The sequence below is a fragment of the Schistosoma mansoni genome, chromosome 2 (assembly GCF_000237925.1).
Source record: "Schistosoma mansoni strain Puerto Rico chromosome 2, complete genome".
In the NCBI taxonomy this organism is placed as follows: domain Eukaryota; kingdom Metazoa; phylum Platyhelminthes; class Trematoda; order Strigeidida; family Schistosomatidae; genus Schistosoma; species Schistosoma mansoni.
In genome coordinates, this window is record NC_031496.1 from 21,605,641 (window position 1) to 21,628,523 (window position 22,883).

The 22,883-nt window shown below is 32.2% G+C and overlaps 1 protein-coding gene across 1 annotated transcript in view; it reads left to right on the top strand.

Annotated features, from left to right (window-relative positions):
• Smp_065290 (putative calcium/calmodulin-dependent protein kinase) overlaps positions 1-4,706 on the top strand; it is a gene marked incomplete at both ends in the record, with an annotated part of 42,991 nt that extends 38,285 nt beyond the window's left edge. Inside the window, 3 exons of the mRNA XM_018796081.1 lie at positions 554-666; positions 3,032-3,201; positions 4,377-4,706. Coding sequence (XP_018650329.1) covers positions 554-666; positions 3,032-3,201; positions 4,377-4,706 — 613 coding nt within the window. The remainder of the gene's footprint in view (positions 1-553; positions 667-3,031; positions 3,202-4,376) is intronic.
• Positions 4,707-22,883: the final 18,177 nt, after the last annotated feature.

Consider the following 22,883-nt stretch of genomic DNA (forward strand, 5'->3'; position numbering starts at 1 on the left):
AGTTAAATACAGATCTTACATCTCATGTTTGCGTAACCAACACCGTTCCTTAAAAGTAGTTGTTACTTTCATTAGTTCTCTGTAATTTTTTAAATACAGTTCTTAAGGCAACAGAACTTACGGATTTATCTGGCATGAATCAGAAAAGAAGCTAATCGATACTTAACTTTACTGTTCCACTATATTGATCATAAATACATCTGAGTAAATCAAGTATACTTTCATTGAGTTTAACTCAAAATACGTAGTTCAGTGCTTACAAAAATCCTACAGTCTGAAGGATTTTTCGTTAAGAACACTTTGCAAGTAACGTCTCTCTAAACAAGAGTGGAACGAATAGATTTTTATCATGACAAAGACAATCATGAGATTCGTTGAAAGTGTAACTGTTGAAAATCTTGGCATAAATGTGTGTATCTCGTTTACGTCTAATCAATTTAATTATCCGTTTTTTCGTGAAATACACCAATTAAATCTTATTCTAATATTAGTTCACCTTTTTTCTATATTGTATCAAAATTGAACTTATACAAATTAAACTATAAAATGTTAGATTATGTGGATATCCACCTTTCTATGATGAAAATGATCATGAATTATTTCGTCAAATACGAATGGCAGAATATGAATTTGATTCACCGTATTGGGATAATATTTCTGACTCAGGTAATTCTAGAAATAGACTTTTAGTTTATTTCTTTTTTTCTTCCATTATACCTAATTAGACTATGTAAAGTAGTACTTATTAAATTCACAATACATTAAGTATTAGTAGTTTACATGAGCAAGGAAAGGAAAACAATGCCGTAGTTCTTCAAAGTTAGGATGATTAATGTGACTACAATTTTTAGATGGGCAGATTACTATAACTTTTGCTCAATCAAGACAAAAAAAAGGCGATTGTGTCAGATAAACATCAGAAGATTTCGTAGTTTGACACTTTCTTTGTACTTTATCATACCTATATTTGTTTGTTCTCACTCGAACATCGTTTATCCAGCAGTTTATTTTTCATAAACAAGATGAATGCATCAATATACAGACAGTCTGTAGATAGCATTCAAATGTCTATAATATGAACTAGCTGTGCAGTAATGTACAACGTAAAATGAAGTTATACTCAATTTTCGTAACCATTTTTGCACGGCCATCCAATCTAATGAAATTTTTGTTGAAACATATAGTAGTCTATTGTCAGTTTAGAACCAAACTGATCTAGTACACAGTTCCACGCTCTTATTGGTTGATTGTGAATTTAGTTCATTATATAAATTCTAGTTCAAACAGTAGCAAACTTTCAAAAGTCTGAAACAAACATGTTAAACAGGTGAATCTAGCTTTTGAGTAATAAAAATATACAAATGGGATATTACTTAACTAACAGTTGCAAAATTGAATAACAAATCTGAATTAAAAAAGAACAATGGTCTTTGCTGAATAATAAAAATTCATTCGTCTCGTAGGTACTCCTCAGCTGCTTACAACCTAGCAACAGTAGCATTAGTCAATAAAAATACAATAAATATACATACTTTGTATTAGACAAGTATTAAATAAAATTGAGTTTGAGATGTAATTATGAAGCTACAAGACAAAATAATTGTGAAAGACTTAATAACTGTTCAAACATGTGCTTATTTATAGCTTAAATACATGAATAATCCAAAGAAAAAAAGACTAAAGAGACCATGGAAACAAAATTTCTCAATTCGAAAATTTTTGTCATAGTTTACTCAATACTTAAAAATTGACTAAGTCAAATGAAAAACAAAAAAAATAATGATTAAGATCATGGAAAAAGATATTATGTAACGAACTCATTTAAACGAGGTCACCAAGGTTGTACAAGACTACTAACTATATTTCTTCGTATACACAAATTTAGTGTAGATCTATTTATTGCAACGGCTTCAGCAAAGTGTAATGAGTTTGAAAGGGTTGGTTTACTGGCTATTCTAAGAGATTTAAAAGGTCATCATCATATTCACTGCTGAGAAAGTGACAAGCGCTTACTTTAATGAAGACATTGTGTATTTTTAATCTGTTCTCTTGTGGAATGTCTTCAAAGGTTTGGACACTTAACTTCATGTTATGACTTGTGTCCTGTCAATGTATAACGTGACGATGCCGCCAATTAGAGTACAGTGTTTTATCGATCGGATCAATGACACATGAAACCTGTACGAGCAATCTGGGGTACTTGTCGGTCCTTCTCCCTGCGTAGCCCAGCCAGTTAAGTCCAGAACACCAATAACAACATCTGCAATATGAATCATTTATTTCAGATATACTGGGTTTATATACCAACCAAACAGACCACATCGTACCATAAAATAGGAAACAACATTTGTTTAAGATTAAGCCAAATGTGACTGTGGATGTGGGAGACAATAATTAATAGACTGGGTATAACTCCAGAATGGTAAATCGTATAGTGATAGTCTATGGGTCAAAATAAAGCGTATAATGAGAGGAACATGAATAGGAATAGTTTAGTTATTTACCAATTATACGATAAAAATATACGCATAGTATTTGTGCATAAATAGATCCGAAAATATACCATTCATTATTCTTATCGGGATATAACACTTCATTTCTGTCCTTTCAATTTCTGTACTTGTATACTGATAGGTAGAATAGAAGTAACATAAGTCGAGAATTCATCCACAATTAAATATCGTACTGAGCACTCTATTTTATACAGAAAGACAATCTCGGCCGTCCATTTTATTATTTCCCTAATTGAAAAAGTCAATCTATCTCTCCACTCTTGAAGCCAAGTTTTGGAATGATAAGTATCTTTGTTTTGAACGATAGCATAATCCAATTCTTTTCTTATAGCTTTGCCTACATTTTGTTGTCACACAAAATAATATCTAACTGTGGCTAATTCTCCCTCACTTCTATCTTCAGAACATAGTCTGCTAGCAAGTTTGCCATTCAACTGATTTATCAATTAACATAACGCTTAACAGATATCTTCTGGACTTCATGAAAAAAACAAGTTTTAATTCTTTTTGTTTTTCAGCCAAAGATTTTATTAGTCATCTACTCCAAAAGGATCCAAAAAAGCGTTATAGTTGTGTACAAGCTTTAGAACATCCATGGATAGCTAGTAATACAGCACTTGATAGGGATCTTTATCCTTTTGTCAGTGAACAGATACGTAAAAATTTCTTAGCAGTAAAACGATGGAAAGTAAGTCTTCGATTTTTATTATAAAGTAAACTTTAATTTCGTCATATATATTTTGATAAATAACAACACTTTAAGTATTTTCGGTTTATTTATATTCACGCTTGATTTATTAAGGGTTTTTAGTAAAGTAAACAGCATTATGTTTTTGATTGTTTGCTTCAGGGATAAACATTACGAATAATTACCAATTAACATAAAATCTAGGGTCAGAACCTAATTGATCTTTGCCTAAAACCAACTAACATCAAAACTTATTTCATTAGATGAAGAGCAACGTGATTATAATGCTTCATATTAAGAAGTGAAATGTATATTTGTGAAAGCGACTATATCTTTCTTTTTTTAATTTTCTATTTCGAATGTGAAACTCCTTGTTACTGTGTCATCTACATAATATGAGGTTCTGATTTTATAAAGTTGAAATATGTCTATACGTTTCTAGCTTGACAAATTACCTATGAAATCATAATTAGAAATTTTGCAACATAAATTAATCATGACCAATTAATTACTTGATCACTGTTATGTAAGCCTAAGCAACGAATTCATCTGTTTGCCACTTAGGTGCATTTATTAACATAAATTGACAGCGTTTGATACCAACATTGTATTTAATTTGCATAGCATAACTAAACATAGCACGGTATATTTTAAATGATCGTTTTTGGTATGATTATCATTTATGAACAGGAAAGCTATAGAACATTTTCAAATTCCATTTTAGATACCTTCATTGACTTTCGAATCTTAGTTCAGCCTCTCTGAGGCATCGGCTAAATATCGATCGCCGTATGCTCAATAACTAGAGATTATATTGTTTGTAGAAATAGTTTCCTCATTTCTGTCTTCTTTTGGTTGATTACTTATCCATTTATCTAACTGATGATAACTACTATTAGGGTAAATTAAAACAAAACTGTCTAGTATGCAGATTCTTATCAGTTATGTCTCGAACGTCTTCACAAATTTGAAGATGATCTTTTTTATCTACTAATGACTCCTAATACAACTTTGTGTAGCGTTCATTTTCTACATTGTTTACTTCGAAAATTAATTTATAGTAATTAGTTCTACTCAATACATCAGTTATATTAATGGTTTATAGAGAAAATTCTACTTTAATTATTGAACTAGTTCTGTGCATATCTGTTCTTTTTTATTTGAATTTCATCCAGAAAGCTTATAATGCAACAACAGTACTTCATTTATTACGTCGTCTTCAATTAAATAAAAGTAATTCAACAGTAGAAAAATCAACTAATTCCGCTGATTCATTATCTACATTCACATTTGATGAAGATAAACTAACAGAAATACAATGTCAACAATTAAAATCAAATTCTATTGATAAACAAGATAAATTACCACCTAAATTACAAACATCTAGTTCATCACCATCATCATTATCTTCACCAACTCATCCTCCTGAAATTAAATCATTTTCATTTAACAATGTAACTGATGAGATTGAAAATGTTGAAAAAAATGATAACAATACAACTTAATATGGATTATATTTAAATACCAATAAATTATGATTGTGAAACTCCTTGGGAATCAATGTTCTCAATCGTAAATTAAAAATGGATCTTTATGTAAATATGTTTATTTGTGATGAGAATATCTGTGAGTTCCTAGTTAAATTTTCACTTAACCCCTTCGTCTTGGGTAACATTTGTTTTCCTCCTTTTTTCCTTATTTCATAATTACATTGTATCTTTACATTTCTAATCATATGTATGTATAGTTCCTCAGCCTACATCATCTTTGAAATGAATTATTACTCTAATTGATTTTTTATACCTATTCGTTTCTATTTCATTCCTGCTGAGGAACAAATATAGATATATATATATATATACTACAAAGAACTTGTAAAACTAATTTAAAATTCCATTTGTTAATTTGCATTTCATTGGAGTATCTTTCCATTTTTGTTATTCTTAAGTCAAATTAGCACATTACACAAATGGCGCCATTTTATTCTCATTAGTAAATGAACACATATATACTTTCTTACAATGACTTGAAAGAGAAGAAACTAGACATAAAGAAAATTGGAGAACAATTAGTTAATATACTGTGGAATACAGTTAACTGCTTACTGCTTAAACGTTCCAACCACATCTAGATCTATATGTATATATGCATATATGCATATAACAGATATTTATTTATCTACTTTGTTTTTGGTTTTTTTATTATTACTATATCTAAATAAAACGTTATGTTGTTTCTTTTTGCCTTCATTTTTAAAATAAGAAATTTTGAATATATATAATGGGAAATTGTTTATTCCATTTAACGATTTATTTTCATCATAATTCATTTCTTTTATTTATTAACACTTCGATTGTTTTCATTATAATTTTTATTCCCTTTTGAACGTATTCATAAATAGTTTATAATAATAATAATAATGATCAAATCAATAAATGAGTAGCAGCCTTCTTGTTGTTACCAAGTAATAATGATAACAACGACAACAACAATGATGATGGTAATCATAATGAATTGTGTTGCGTTTTCTTGTGACAATCACTATTCATCTCATGCTTTTTTTTTTCTTTTCATTCACACTTTTTATTTGTCATTTAGGTTTAATTCATTCACTTATCAATGATTATTATTATTATTGTTTGTTTTCATTGAAATGAATTGTTTCCATGAGAAAATGAGAAGAAAAAATCCCCCCCACAAAATAAACGATCGATAATTAAATATCATTGTTTTTTCTTTCATTTTTTTGTTTTTTTTGATATTTTAAGTCAACAATGCTTTTATCATTGTTTAAACTGTTTTTAGTAGATATATATATCAATGGTAAATATGAAGAAAAATGGATCATATACATGAATGGTTTATTTAGTTTATTAAGGTGGTTTAGTGATGAGAAAAAAATTGTTTTATCCCAAATGTTTGTTTTATTCACACGAGTGGCGTGACAAAAGGAAAACACCTAAAAACTAGTATTCACAGAAGAAAAACAATATTCTGGTTTTAGTTTCGAATTCATTTAGAATGTATACACATTTAAATTTAGAACTAATCAAATCGATAGATATTTGATTTGTATTAACTAGAACTTAACGAGTTGTTATAATGAATGTGAGTATTGAAGTTGAGTGATAACCCCATAAATATGAAAAAAACAACACCCTAAAGTTACATTTCATTGAGTATTTTGTAAATACGTTAATTAAACATAGTAGAATCTGTGACAAGACTATAATTTATGGACGAACTAATCAGATTTAGGAATAACAGGTTCTGGATTTTGACGCGAAGTTCTTTCACCCATTTAGCCGAATAGCATTTTGGTATTTTAGCTGATGTCAGTTCGTGATGAAAAATCCTAAATCTAATTCCTGACCTTAACCATCAACTGTGAATCATAATCCTTATTCTTCAAACTGCTTCATAACCCTCATTTAGCCGTAGTAAGTAGGTAGACACTCTCAAGATCTCTTTGGCGTTGCTCAAAGGTCGTCCATAAATCATAGTCTCACCGAAAATGTTTTTTCTATCAAGAAAGTAACAAAAAGATAACATTTTACAAAGTTCTATCACTTAAATGTTAGATCACAGAAATAGATCTGTTTTTTATTCATAAACTGATTAGCTGCTTGCATTGTTTGTTTGGTTTGTATGTCCACATGTATGTATATATTATCTTCTTTATCACTTAAAACATTCTTTTAAATGACTGACGGGATGAAATCCTTCTAAATATTGTTTTACAATACAACGATAAGCGGCGAATTTTCTCATCAGAGATCCTTTCATCTTTTCGTTTTTTTATACAATTACAAAATGTAGAAAAATGTTCCAAGTAGAAGTAAACTCAATCTAAGTAACAAAAATGTCTCATATCATTGTTTCTAGGTGCTCACTTTTTATTTTGGATACTGTTATGCTAAATAACACTTAATACTTTTCAAAAAATGAACCATTTTGTTTTCAGTATACAAGTTTCTAATTTATTTCTTCTAAAGTAGTTGTAATTAAATATATACAGATTATAGCAATTCTCCTACAATCAATTTCGATCATGGTTAAATTTTGATTAAGTTCTTTTATTAACATATTTAACAGACAATGTTATTAGAGCAGTAACGATTTGCATATTTCTTTGTACTACTTATGGTCACAACCATATCTGTATAAACATGTACGATCGATCACATGACAGACTCTAGCTAAAATGTTCGCCTAAATATCTCTCGTGGAATCATTCTCTTCCCCATGTATATAGACTCGAATCCTATTATACTAGCCTTTGTTTTGCCTAGCTGCGCATTATTCGATTTGCATATAAATTTGCCTCCGTATTTTCTCTCACATACACTCGCCTCTCTGCCTCCAATTAGCTCGATGTGTTTATAACTTTGTTGTCCGTGCTGTCCGTTAATAAACCGTAGTTGCCTTCTGATTTCAAACACCGTTGAGATTTATATAATAACGGTTATAAATGTGATTGATTAACGAAGCAAAGCTACTACAAGATAATGAAGTGACGCACAATTATTTCATCAGGATCGTCTATCCTTATGTGATTGTGTTGTTCAGTTTCAAAGAACTACAAAAGTAATTCAAAATTACAATCAACTGACATCAGCTTATTGCTACCGAATTCAATGGATTTACTATTGGAAACTAAGTTTCTGTTGCTGAACTGATATGTGAGTAGTTCCCTTACGTAAATTTGTTTGTTTGTTTAAACACAAACATTGGTACAATGAGGCACCAAATAGATATGCGCCACTTAAATCATTCGATTTGTGTGAGGGCTGAGATACTGCCCGGGTGCCCAGACCGAAGCAGGTAAAGCTTTAAAAATACCGACATGAGTAAAACAAAACATCAGTACAAAGTATTAGTACCAATATATCAACACGTTGTACCAAAAAACCAGTTTTCTGAGCCCCGTTTCTCAGTGCACACTATCGAGGAATCTCAAATTTGAACGAAATAACTGTCTTCTTACTTCAAGATATTTATTTTTTGTCTGTCTGACATCAGTTGGGAGTAAAACTTAACTTCAACATGCACAATTGTCTAAATAACATAACTTCACTAAATAATTCTTGGTTGAGTGTTTTCAATACCCTCCCTTTAGTTTATGACTATTGAACAGTTACATTGGGCTCAGTTTGAATTCCCATCTATCTCGGGTTTCGGCGATCGGGCATTATCCGTATTCTTCTTAAATCATTTTTCAAAGGGAATTATAAAATGTTTGTATCTAGTAAATAAGTGGAGAGCTGAGATTTCACTATTTTGCTGCATTGATCTTGTCATCGCTGCTATATCATTTTAAGATAAATTATTATTATTAGTGGCTTTATTCAATATTACATTCTTGGTACAATATAGAATTCTCAGCACAAAGTATTTCAACAAATTTCCATTTCTTATTTATTGTCCGATCCTGACGATCAATATTAGAGGTTAGCAGTCCGGAAATCAACATCTGAATAGCGTAGATTCTTTTTTCGATGTATGTTGCCAGCAACCACGATGTCTCTCATTGTGCTCTTTCCTAACTTGTACAACGAAATGTCGTGAACTTTTCACAAACGCACCCGAATAGGTTGCGCAAGTGATTGATATGATGATTTGTTAAAACAAACAAGACAGATAACTTGTTGAAATATCCAGATTGTAGTAACATGTAGCCCAGATATTCAAGCAGGCTACCTTTTTGAAGTTGAATTACTTCTCTGCCACACGCGAATGTTGATAGCTTTTAATAAGGTTTAATTCTTCACACCTCTTCATCTCATTCACTAATTGTATTTTCTTATTCCTGGTTGGAGACGTCCTATTTTGTATTCCGGGGTACTGACCGAATCCTTTAGATAAACTAACATATCAGTCTAACAGCTGGTCACTTTCTAACAAGATACCTCAATAGTGTATTTTTTCATGCTGTGTCATTGTTTCAATTTGGATAGGAAGCTTACATATATCTTACATGTCTGGTAATGTCATTTAGTACGTACGCTTATCGTTTAACATGACTTTTTGTACATTCGCACATGTAAACTTCAAACTACCATAAATTATGTGGACTAAACTTATTGACACATGAAACGGGATGTGAATTCAATCCGTCTAATAATCCTTAACAAATCGTTTGTTTTGTTAACTTTATTCAAGGAATTAATTAAGCTAACTTAAATAAACCTGAAGTTCACCAAATTCCTGAACAAAAATGTTCAGAAATTTCTCTCACCTTTGAGTATCTTTATTTTAATAGAACTGAATTAAACTGTAAGACAGTGCAAACAAGCAAATATACAAAATGACCTTGATAAATTGATTGTTGTCTTTCCGGAATGAAATATATGTTTAAATAAAAGTGAATATTGTGTAACCCTGCCTTGTGCACATGTCTGATTTTCGTATGTACATTACAGACCGATCTTAGATCACCATCGACAACTAGAAATCTCAGGACATTTGTTTGATTCTAGTATGGGACTCCTTGGTAGTGTGCATCTATGACTAAAGGGGTTCAATCAATTGTATTCAATATCAAATGAAAACTTTTAACCTCTAGACTACTGAGGCAGAATCCAATGATGAACACGTCTAACTCCACTCAAACTGTTCAACCATTATACTGGTGCAACTTGTTGCTTTTAAAGCACTAGTTAGTGTTGTAATTTAAATATAATATGAATCAATCTAGCAATCTGAACATTGAAAATCGATTTTTCAACATTCAGAAATGTCACTTTCCTTTGTCCACTTTTCTTAGGTAAGAGGTACTTGTTCACGTTTTACAAATATTGCCATATGTTATAACGTGTAGGTGCGTGTGTGCCCTGTTTGATATATGAACATGCTGATTCCCGCCAATCGGAGAGCCACGAATTATCGATCAGAGTTATGATACGCAAAAGCCGTATGAGCAGTCGTGATTACTTATCAGTCCTGCTTTCTGCCTAGCCCAGCCAGTTAAATCCAGAACACCAATAACAGCCTCTGCAATATGAATCATAATTCTCAAACATACTGGGTTTATATACCAAACAGAATGAGCACATCGTACCGTAAAATAGAAAGTAACATTTGTACAAGATTCAGCCAAATGTGGCTGTGAATGTGAGGAACAGTAATCAATAGACTGGGTATAACTCAAGAATGGTAAATCTTATAATAATAGTTCACAGGTCAAAATAATGCTCGTAATAAAACGAACATGAATATGAATAGTTTAGTTACTTAACAATTATACAATAGGAAATATACATATCACATTGGTCCGTAAATATTCCTCAGAGTTACCATTCATAATTCTCCACAGGATATAACATCATATGATTTTACTATATCGTTTGGTAGTTCTTTCATAAAAGTTAACAGATTATTGTTATTATTTCAAATGAATTGATTTTCATTCTTATCTCAGTCCCTTATTCACTTTATTTTATCTATTTATTCTAATTGATATAAAATAAAATGTAACATTAAGTTTTATATTATTGATGAGATAACCTGTCTCGTTCGTTGTATCTTAGTTCGTGTAATAACTCAGTGGACATATTTTGTCTAACTCCCATTGAGAATTATTGTCTTTTAAGTGAAATTTTATTTCTTTTTGTTGTTTTTCGACTAAAACTTTTTATAATGAATATAGATTTCAATTCATTTTTATTGGTTGTTTGAATCTTCTCATTGATAATATTCACTACGGGATTCCAACTCAGGACCGTTCGCTCCAAACACCATCGCATTACCCGCCTAACTGTTGAATCCAGACAGCCACTGACTTGTGAAATAGGATGATGTTTGGTGACACTATAATTTATGGACGACCGTTGAACAAATCTTGGTGACCTTGAAAAATATTAGCCAATCAGTAAACAGTCACCATAGAGTAGAAATATATTATACAAAACCAAAGAATTAAAGGGGATACAAGTGTAAAAGAAGTGTATATAATGTTATGTATATAATAAATGGTCTTCATATTTTATGAAGGCACTCTACAATTTTTCATTAAACAACAAATTAGTTTTCTCAATCAAGTCTCCATTCAGTACATTATCACCAATTTTCTCCCAATATTTCAGTTCATATTATTCCCGTTAAATTTCATGTATATTAGAATGCTTAAAATGTTAAAGGTCCATAATATTATTTATTTTTATGATCAACGTACTAATTTGAATATTTAAAACTGGCTCAGTTATTTGTCCAAATTGGTCTTATAAGTCTAAATAAAGCGGTTTCTTTTTAAATACTTAGAGGCAACAAAGTTTTTTTAAAAAGATTTGGCAGGAATCCATTGATCGATTTTATCTGAAAAATCTATGGGTTTTTTTTTGGAAAAAAAGGAGGTCTATTCTATTCATCTGTTTTAATCAATAAAAAATAGATTCAATCATTTTATGCCTAGAATACAAAGTTTTGATTTCATGAAAATAAAGGATATGCATTAAACTCAACTCAATCACAAGTAACTGAAATAAATAAATGTAAAGTGTTAAAAAGTTATGAAGTAAAAAATATATTAGCTGTTGACACAAATACCTATTTATAGATATTAGAAATAAGAACCCACACATATTCCAAAAGAGACTGATCAGTTGCAGTCCTGAACATCAATTGTAATATTCAAAAAGCCAATACAAATGAATTAAACATCAGGCGGGACTATAATTTAGGAACGAGCCAATCAGAAGAGTCTGATCATGTAAACTTATCAAGGTTAGAAAGAAGGTTCAAAGGTTCTAAAATCGTAATTAATTGATCACTAGGTGGTGATCACTGTCATGCGTGTCAAGTCCTTCTTTATGCTGATCGAATGCTATCGATCGAGTTACAATGTGTCCACTAGTCTAGGTGGCTCAAAACTGCGTGCATTATGTTGAGATAAGATGGTGGTTGGAGGTGGTCAACAGGAAACCCTGGACCGGGTTTTCGTGCCACTTAGCACTCATCAGCAATGAAAATAAAATTCTAAAGTGTTTACAACATTGGACTGGGATTTTCTTTAGTTTCGAAACGAAATAGAAATGTTTTATAAGTTAAAATTTAGAATAAAACTTAAATGTAACTGTTGTTTGGGTTTTGATAGCAACAACTTTTCTAAAAGTCACAACATTAAAATTAATTAGTTGTAAAAAAAGATTTTACTAAAGGGAAAGGATATCATAATCAGCAGTATTGTAATTGTCTAATAATATTCACTAGGGAATTTTGTCTTGATATTTTGTTAATGCTGGAAAAGATTTGCTAGTGAAAAAACGACCTTTTTCAAATTGAATTTTAGAAACCTCAAATACTTAATACATATAACTAAAAGGAGATTGCCTCGATATTGCCTTAAGTAAGCAAAAATGGGAAGATACAAGCAAACTATACAAAGTGAATTTAAACTTCACCCCATTGCACAAGCAAGTGGCTATCAGGACTTGGTAGCTAAGTGGATAACGCGACGGCGTTTGAAGTGAACTGTACTGGGTTCGAGTTACAGAGTGAACATCAACGTTGAGATGCAGGTACATACAGCTGACGAGTCCCAAATAGGACGAAACACGCGTCCTGGATTCGACTGCTAGTCACTACCCATCTTTGCTTATAAGATTGATCACGATTTGACATCTAACTGTGTAGACCTTAATTGTTTGTTTATGCATTAAAATTTTTTATTTTAATTGTTAAATAACTTGATGAATTTATCTATATTACGTAAATGTTTTAGTCTCACATGTTATTCTGTAGTAAAATCCTTATTCCTCACAACTAAATCACACGAGATATTTTTATGAAGAAAGTTTAACAAGTGGAAGAAGAAACGAAACAATAAGTACACTAGTCAAAACTACGCATGAACAATTGCTTACATTAAAGTGAACTAGTTAATCGCCTTATTCTCCTTTGATTGTTGAGCAATACGAAAATGTAAAATAATATACAATAAATTTATGTTAAAAAAAGCAGCTATGACTTAAAGTTCACTTCGAAGAATTTCGTGTTTCTATTTAGTGATATTACTGATATATATCTTTCTGAGTTCGAAAAGTGAATTAAATAACCATTTTTAAGAAGGTAATCACTGACAAAAATGTATTCCTTCAGCTCAGGGAATGAAACATCACTGTATACACCCACCTGAGATACAAATCTTCTGCATCCCTGATTGACCTTTGACCTTGATTTCCAAGTGAATCAAGCTTGAAATATGAACTGACTGATTTGTGCTTACTGGTCTACGCGTATCTAGTTTATCATGAGTTGTACAGTTTGCATGATTTAAAATCTGAAAGCAAAGCAAAACATGTATTTGTGTTACTAGCTGCAACAGATCTGTGACGAAATCTGTCTTCTTCAAAAGTGATCTTAAGGTAACCAGATGAATGAAGTATGAAAAATAGTTTACTTATCAAAGCAACTGTACTCCATATCTTAGACAAAGCTTTTAAACAGTGCTAAACATTTAATGTCATTTGTTATAGTTTATGGAAATATTTTCAAAAATACGTAAGATGCCCACAGAATTTTGTTCTTGGAAATCAGCTTACAAAGATAAAACTATTTCATGAATTCGTTTTGTCTTTACTTTTCAATGTAGTTTTCGCTCTAGATTTAGGATGCATAAATCAAAATGTTATACATACTACATTCTCTTTATGTCGTTATGATTTTATACTTTACAACATAAGGAAATGAAACTATTTATTAGCGTATGAAGTATTATTTATATATAGTTGAAATCATGAGTCAATTGAAGCTAGACAACCATGGAAAACATGGAAGCACTGGACGGCCGTTTCGTCCTATCTTGGGACTCCTCATCAGTGCGCATCCACGATCCCTCCTAGCGAGATTCCAACCCAGGACCTACAAGTCTCGTGCGTGAGCACTTAACCGATAGACCACTGAGCTGGCCGACATTCAACGGTGTTAATGTCCAACTTCAACCAATCCACGGAGTTGAGCAACCATTTCACCAATGTGGTATCTCTCAAAAGACCTGGTTGAACTCCACTGGTTACTGCTTCTCACTGGAACTCCAGGAAAAACCTCAAGTATTACTTTAAACAAACAAGTTTGGCCTATTTGTCAAAATAGTCACTTTGTTATGTGTATTTATGAATGTAATTTCCTTGTTTTAATGAAAAAATAATTCGTGAACATCCTTAATAACGTTTTGATTTATGTAAATAATAAAATAATTTTCAAGTTGTAAATAACTCGTTGTTTACAAATGACCTACATTGATGTTTCCTATTCTATTTGCTATTAATGAATGGATTAATCTTCCTGTTGTCAGAGAATAGATTTCCGGTGAAATTGATATCTTCGTACGTACGTACGTACATCAGTTCGAGTTGCCATACCACATTAGCACAGAGATGAAGTTGTCGATTCAAATCCCATATTGGTAGAAGTAGTAAGAGTGCAAGCATTAATGTGAAAGATTAGGGTTTGAAGATGTTATTGAAGGAGTATAATCCAGTGAAATAAATTTGGAAAGAGAAAAAGGATACAGACATGAAGAATTCAGAAGATTAGAATTTGGTAGAACACAAAGAGTGGATGCACCTTCGCCATTGCAAACGATTTTGAGCCATGTCATTCAAGGTCTCTAACCATCGATTGCTATCATCTCGCGAATCCCAACCAGGTAGTCTATACCTACCAACATGGCCCAGTCCACTTGTCAGTGACTTCATGGATTTATGCACACGATACCAAGTTGGTCACATTCAAATCCTTCCTACACCTCCTAACAACTCTCTTATCTCCACGACTAACCCTTCCCACGTCATTTTATCACCTCACACCGCTAGGGCAAACGATTCAAGTACACGGAACGTTATTCCTGGTCTCCTGAAACCTCGCTCTAAACTACATGTAGGAACTTTTAATGTCCGAACATTGTGCCAAATAGGACAACAGGCTTCCTTAGCTAGGACTCTAGAATCTTACACCATCGATGTATGCTGCGTCTCCGAAACGCGCATACAAGATCCGAGTAGCGTCATTCATTTGACCTCACCGGATAATATGTTCAATGTAAATATGTTTTCGATTACAACACAATTTCAACAGATATTTATTTAAAACAGTCGTTCCGGTTAGGTGACGAAAATACTTCATCAACACTACTTTTTGCTATTTCCTGTGAGTTGAGTTATGGTATTTCATGATCTGATGTAAGAATTAGGTTTATTTACGTCATGCATTTGACTTGCTTTTTACGTTACTTACAGAAATAATAGCGAATCACAGACGTTATTTCTCTGAAGTTTTCATACCAGATAACGTATGTTAAGCATTAAATACGGCTTTTCTCATGAACAAGGGATGCCCTCAGTAGCTACTTTCTGAATGCCCTGATATATGAACTTAAACGGAAATGAACATGCTATTATTAAAAAAGCTTATTGATGTGAAACTCTACTGAGAAAAATTTATGTGCCTTTAATCCAATGAAAATGTTTTCACTTGTTTAAATGTTCGTCTGGAGTGATATATATTGTCTAAAGCAGTATGGTTATCTCTTATCTGTATTTGTATTCGGTTTAGATGAATGCAATATGTTTGTACAGTATATTTTATTATTTATTGGTGGTGCTGTTGCAAAGAATGGTCAATTAATAAGTACTTGTTATGTGGAACAGTACTGTCTAGTGGTAAACGTGCCTATTTATTCATACTATGAAATGTTGTTCTAGGATTGTGGCTATCAATGAACATAATTCTTTGAATTAAATTTTGTATAGTGGAATATTTTCTGACTAGTGAACACTTATATGGTTTTGGATAGAACATGATAATAAAGGAAACTTAATGTATGAAACTTATTTGGTTCTTTATTTATTTATTTTTTTATTTAAACACATAAATATTGGTATGAAGGGACACCAGATATATATGCGCCGCACAAATCTCATTTGATTTGTGTGGGGGCTGTGATACTGACCAGGTGCCCAAACGGAAGCAGGTGGTTTTCTTAGGGGGCCACACCCCGAGCCTTCGACCCAAAGGTCGGATCCACAAGGCAGTGGAGCATCGTGAGGAGATGCAGTACCATGTTAGCCGATGACCAACGATTGATTCATACGCCATTTGTTCCCTCTGGATACTGGAGCCCATGTGCACCATTGGTTTGGAATCAGGGTTTTCCAACTCACCTAGGTGGAGTTTCTGTGTCTACCAACCCGGTTAAAGCTCCGAATATTCACTTTCCGTCCTCTCAATTTGGTAAACAACAGTAATGAACTTCCCTGTCAGAGGCTATATACGCGTGGCTATGTGAGGGCATTTTGAGAGGGAGAGCGTACTCTCCCCGCTCTCGGCCGTACCAGGGCACATATACGATTTAACAACTTTTTACTATGTTGCATTATACAGCTTAAGGAGATACAGCTTTTAAAACATAGTTCAGATTTTCTTAACTTAATTGTTACATTACTTACTAGTCCTATTATTAAAATCGCATCAATATAACTAAATAAGATAGAAGATTGATGTTGACACAACCGAAATGCTCCCGAAAGGTTTTTTTGCTCATAAAAACATGCTAACAGTTGAAGCTTTGTATATATGAATGAACTAGAACAATCTAACTAGAAGTGATCAAATATAGTTTACTTAGCCATGAAAACCGTTTAGTAAAAAATAAAAACATGATTCTTAACATCTAACCCTATCTATACCATTTGAAAAATACCTTCATCAACAATAGCGGTTTTATTGTTGAGTCATTTATCATGTTTGGATTTATCTCCATTTACTTATTATTTAACTTTTCTGGTTAGCTTTTTTTAGCGAGTTGGTTTTCTACGGGATGGGGTCGCTAACTTCATGCCCAACCCTCGTCCTTTATCCGGGCTTGGGACCGGCAGTAGCCCCCAGAGGAGCTACAGGCGGAGTTTATTATTTAATTTAACGACTTAATATTTGACTATATTTACTCAGACAAACTTAGTTTACTCATATATACATTTAGTTTTATAATCAATAAAAAGGAATAATGTATCCTTTGTTATGGTCAAAAGCTTTATCAATTCACTATATTTTAACAAACATAGTAAAAGGATACATACGCACATAGTTCTAGATGTTCCGGTTTGAACAATTCTCATATCGAATGACTCATATTTTTAATATCCACATAATCAACGTTTGAGCATTATTAAACAAGCATTTTACATGGATTTGTTTTAAACCTAACTTATTTTTCTTTATTATGATTTTAATCATTTCCTTGAAAAGACTTGCACTAGTTTGTTGAACTAAATATCGGAATAACTTAAATTTTATTTCTGAGCCGGCATCCAACGGTTGATATCTCACAACAGACCTGGTTGTACTTCACTGGTCACTGCTTCTCACTAGAACTCCAGGAAATATCTCTTGAAGCCAGTCACTAGTGAGTATATGTTGATTATTATCAGAAGGGGGTTTGTGGAGATTTTAGTAATTTCATCGTTGAAATCATGAATCAATTGAAGCTAGACCACCATCTCGCAAGGCGGGATCGTGGATGCGCACTGATGAGGAGTCCCAAAATAGGACGAGACGGCCGTCCAGTGCTTCCATGTTTTCCATGGTTGTCTAGCTTCAATTGACTCGTAATTTCAGCTATATAAAATTACTAAAATCTCCACAAAACCCCCTTCTGATTAAATTTTTTTTTAACAAAATTATATTACATACAATTCTCACATCTAGTGTCTTTTATATGTCTGGTGACTAATCTCTATTAAAGTGTTCTCCCAAATTCTTATTAATGTTCATGTAAGCACTTTGTGATTTTAACAGTTAGGCTACATGAAATTAAGTGAGGCAAGGAAGAAATACTTGAATATATTTTACTAAAAGAAGTAGATCACAACAATGTAACAATATTCCATTCATGATATTTCAATTTTATGGTAGGTGTGGAAAAATGAGCTGATAATTAAAAGATTTATTAATATTTCAAAATGTTCCACTTTTTGTTAATCAATTTTACAGACGATTTATAAACGATACAAATAAAGTTTTGGGAATATATTGAGTTCCATTTATAATTGAATCGGATCATCCAGAATCAACTGTATGATCACCATCATTCAACGTACTTGTCCACTGTAATTTCATGTGGTCATACTATGATACAAATTTAACTGAACCGATTAATGAAACTCAACAATCTGCACAACCACTATACTGATAATATAAATCTAAGTTTGTATTTCTCCCCCTAAAAGGAATGCGTAAATTAATCTTTTGAAAAACAACGGTTCATTAAATACAGTGCTTAGGTATTTCGTTTATGTTAATTAATTTTATTTACCTTGATAACTTGTAACATTAATGAACTGCTTAAGGCATATTACACACTTCTTACAGAGACAGTTGGAAATGGAATAAAAAATCAGGGAAAATTAATTGGAATTTACACTGACTTAATCCTTTGTGAATGAATAACACAAATAAACACTAACAGACAAACAAGTCAATAATTTAGATATTATAGATATATAATATTTAGGTTTGAAGCACAACAAACAACCCTTTTTATTTGGTGTGGAACTCGTTAAAGTACCAGCCAATGGATAAGATTTTCAGCCAACCGTAAATTTAGTTCGCTATAGGGTTCTAGGTGAGTGAAGTATGACTAGTATTCGGTAGAACTATGCATAAAGTTAAGTGAAACACTGAAGTTGATTACATCGTCAAATTTAAAGGACGATACACGACTAGAAACTACTTACTTACTTACTTACTTACGCCTGTTACCCCTCGTCGAGGAGCATAGGCCTCACACCAGCATTCTCCATCCAACTCTGTCCTGAGTCTTCCTTTCCAGTTCTTTCCAGTTTCTATTCATCCTTCTCATATCTGCTTCTACTTCCCGGCGTAATGTGTTCTTTGGCCTTCCTCTTTTCCGCTTCCCTTCCGGATTCCAAGTTAGGGATTGCCTTGTAATGCACATTGGTGATTTCCTTAATGTATGTCCGATCCACTTCCTACGTCTTTTCCTAATTTCCAAACAGACAGACCGCATCGTATCAATGAAATAGAAAATAACATTTGTACAAGATTCAGCCAAATGTGGCTGTGAATTTGGGGAACAGTAATTAATAGATTAGGGATAACTCAAGAATGGTAAATCGTAGAGTGATAGTCTACAGGTAAAAATAAAGCTCATGATAAGGGGAACATGAATATGAATAGTTTAGTTATTTAGCACTTATACGATAAGAATATATGCATAATATCGGTTCATAAATAGATCCAAAAGTTACCATTCATTATCCTTAACGGGGCATAACACACTCTGAAATGATTTTTTTAGAAACATGACACTTGAAGAAGGTCTGTTGCATAGTATTTATGGAAACTGTCAATATAAGTGAATCTAATTAAAGTATAGTTTCTTTCAAATTATTAAATATATTTTCGTATTGTCAGTTCTCATGACATATTCTTGTTCGTTTCTTTGATTTGTGAAATGGCCTCAAGCTTTAGAACTTCTTGGTTAACTTCTCTCTGAATCGACAACATTTAAAAGTTATGAAATATAAAAAAATATGATTCAAAACAACTAAAGTTATATAAAATAACAAGGTATTATTTAAAAGTATAAATTGTATGTATATATATATTATTATTAACCAACTATTCTACCTAACAATTATATACCAAACAACTAGAGTGAACATCAACTCTGAGATGCAGATACATCCAACTGACGAGTCCCAAATAAGACGAAACGCGCGTCCTGGATTCTACTGCTAGTCAATACCTATCTTTGTTTAGTTAGAATTTGTTTTGGTAATTTTTTTTGTTTTTCTAAAAATAATTTCATAAATGTTTGTTACATTAGTAACAAAATGATTTAATAAAACAAATATTTTTGTATATGAAAAGCTAATAAATGATAAATTCTATATTGAAACTAGTTCAATTCAATTTTACAGAGTTAAATCAGTTTTCCTTTTATTATTAGTTGACCTAAAACGTAAATAGATAAATTCCTATGTATAAGTGAATAAAATAGTGGTTAACACATAGATGAAGTTCAATGTTGTGACCTGGGAAAGTAGAGAAATTAAAAAAAAAGAAAAACATCAAATAGTAGGTGATTTTTCGATAAAATAGAAATTTCATATCAGAAGGGGGTTCCGCGGAGATTTTAGTGATTTTATACAGTTGAAATCATGAGTCAATTGAAGCTAGACCACCATGAGAAACCTGGAAGCCTTGGATGGCCGTTTCGTCCGATTGTGGGACTCCTCATCAGTGCGCATCCACGACTATGCCTCGCGGGAATCGAACCCACGACCTATCAGTCTCGCGCCAGAGCACTTATTCTCTAGACCATTGAGCCGGCCGACATCCAACGGTGTTAATGTCTAACTTCAACTAATCCACGAAATTGAGTAACCATTCACTAATGTCTTCAGTGAATTGATATCTCTCAACAGACCTGGTTGAGCTCCACTGGTTACTGTTTCTCACTAGGACTCCAGGAAATACCTCATGGAGCCAATCATTAGTGAGTATATGATCATTATCAGAAGGGGTTTTGTGGAGATTTTAGTAAGTTTATATAGTTGAAATTTTATATCCTATTTATTTTAGATATCTTTTCATTGATCAATGCAACATAATTAAGGCAGTGATTTTAATATATTTTTTCAAAAGGATGTAGACGTGGTGTTAATAGTAATTATATGTACATACTTGTTATTCATGACAAAATAATCTTAGCTTGGATACCACTGCAAACAAAGGAGTATTTAGAGATTTATTCCATCCTAGCATAGAATTCTGTAATTTTCTGTACTTATGAATGCATCATGTATCAAATTCAAGAACATGAAGTTGAGTTGGCAACCAATGGTACATATTTCCAACTTTAATAATAATTATTCAATTTTACTGGTGACGATCATTCCATTCGTATAAATGAAATCCACCGGTTGCAACTTTGCGCTGGATTTTCAGGAACTCATTTCAAAGTAATTAATCAGAGAAGACACGATTACAGTTGAAATGAAGTGGTTATGTGAAGATCACTTTGGTTTGTTTATTGTTTTTGTCAAAAATCACTTCGAAATAAACAAATGTTACCTATAGTTAATCTCATAACACTGATTACCATATTCTCCGCCTACAGAGCATTCCGAAAAACATATAAATGGTTTATTTAGAAATCTTTCGTAAAACAAGGATATTTACAACTTGTTCACTCATCTGATGGGTGACAAAAATCAGTATTTAATATACACGCAACCTTCACTTTAATGTTCTAACCATAAAATACTAAAAATGGTATAACAACAGAATGAGATATCCGTTTCGTTGTATCCTTACCATGATTAAGACAAAATTACTCTCAACGAATTATGTTTAAATCGAGATTATCTACACCCATAAATATTGATTTATTTATAACCTGAAGTGTAATCACCTCATACCACGTTCCTATAGAGTGATTTTCGTCTTCACAACTTCAATCACTTGTCGTTTTAATGGAACAATCGTTTGATGCCATGGTTGGATAACGAAACAAGTATTCAGACATTTTTAATTTTCATTGTTTCCTCAGTTGATGTCAGAGAGTGACAAAATTAGCTTTCATACACATAGCTCCCTTTATAATTTAGAAGAGAGCAAGAACAAAGATTCTAGAAGAATAGCACGAATTCATTTTATTTGGTTTTGTTGGGTAGGAAAGAGACGTATCACCGACAAACTAAAGAAGAACTAATGAACATTAGAAAATGCGTAAGAGACAACTGCTTCCCATAAAAATCTTAAAGAAAATAAAACGGAATTGACTACAGTCAATAAAAAACCAATATTTATGAATCTCGACTTCATCGCAAGCACAACCAGCACGAGTCTTGACAATGCATTAGCCAAAACTTAGACGACAGCCAAACTATTAATTCTGTATCAGACAACATGTTCAATAACCCATTCAAAGGTCAACAAGCATACCTTCATGTTAACGCCAACTATGTCTATAAATTTACGTGTATCTGCCGAAGCAGCTACATTGGTCAAACAGAAGGGAGGGCATATCTTGAATTTTTTGAACAAGAACAAGAGAAAGAACGTCTTTAAACATTGAAATTATCAAACATTTCTTGGATACAGGACATCAAGTTGATACCTTGCAATCTTTCAAGGTAATTAATAAACAGCCAAGCTCCAGTCTTCTGAAGTTTGTTGAAGCCGTTGCTATCAGGAGTCAAAAACCTGATTTATTTGTTCAAAGGAGATGGTTATTATTCTTTCCTTGCCTTGACGATAAATATTCCTTCAATGCATCTTGAAAAATTTTTTTTAAACTTTTTCATTTAATTACATCATTATGTATTTTAGTTTCAACTATCTTCTAGGTAGCTAATCTTATTATCTGAGCTTTACTTATTATATTCTTGTCACTACATAGTCACTTGTTTCTAGCCCTTTGAACTCTACAATCAACGTTGTAGATTGCTCTTTTACATGAGGTATATATTTACAATATGTTTTTCAGTCTTTTAAATTTAATTGCAACCATTCTATACTGTATTGACGTTTTTTTTTTTTCAAATAACTTCCAACTAAACTCTTTCATGTAGGTGATTTTAAATATTACAGATTGTAAACAGCTAGCGAGAACCGAATGAAATAAAATGAATTCATGTTATTCTGCTGAAATCATTGTT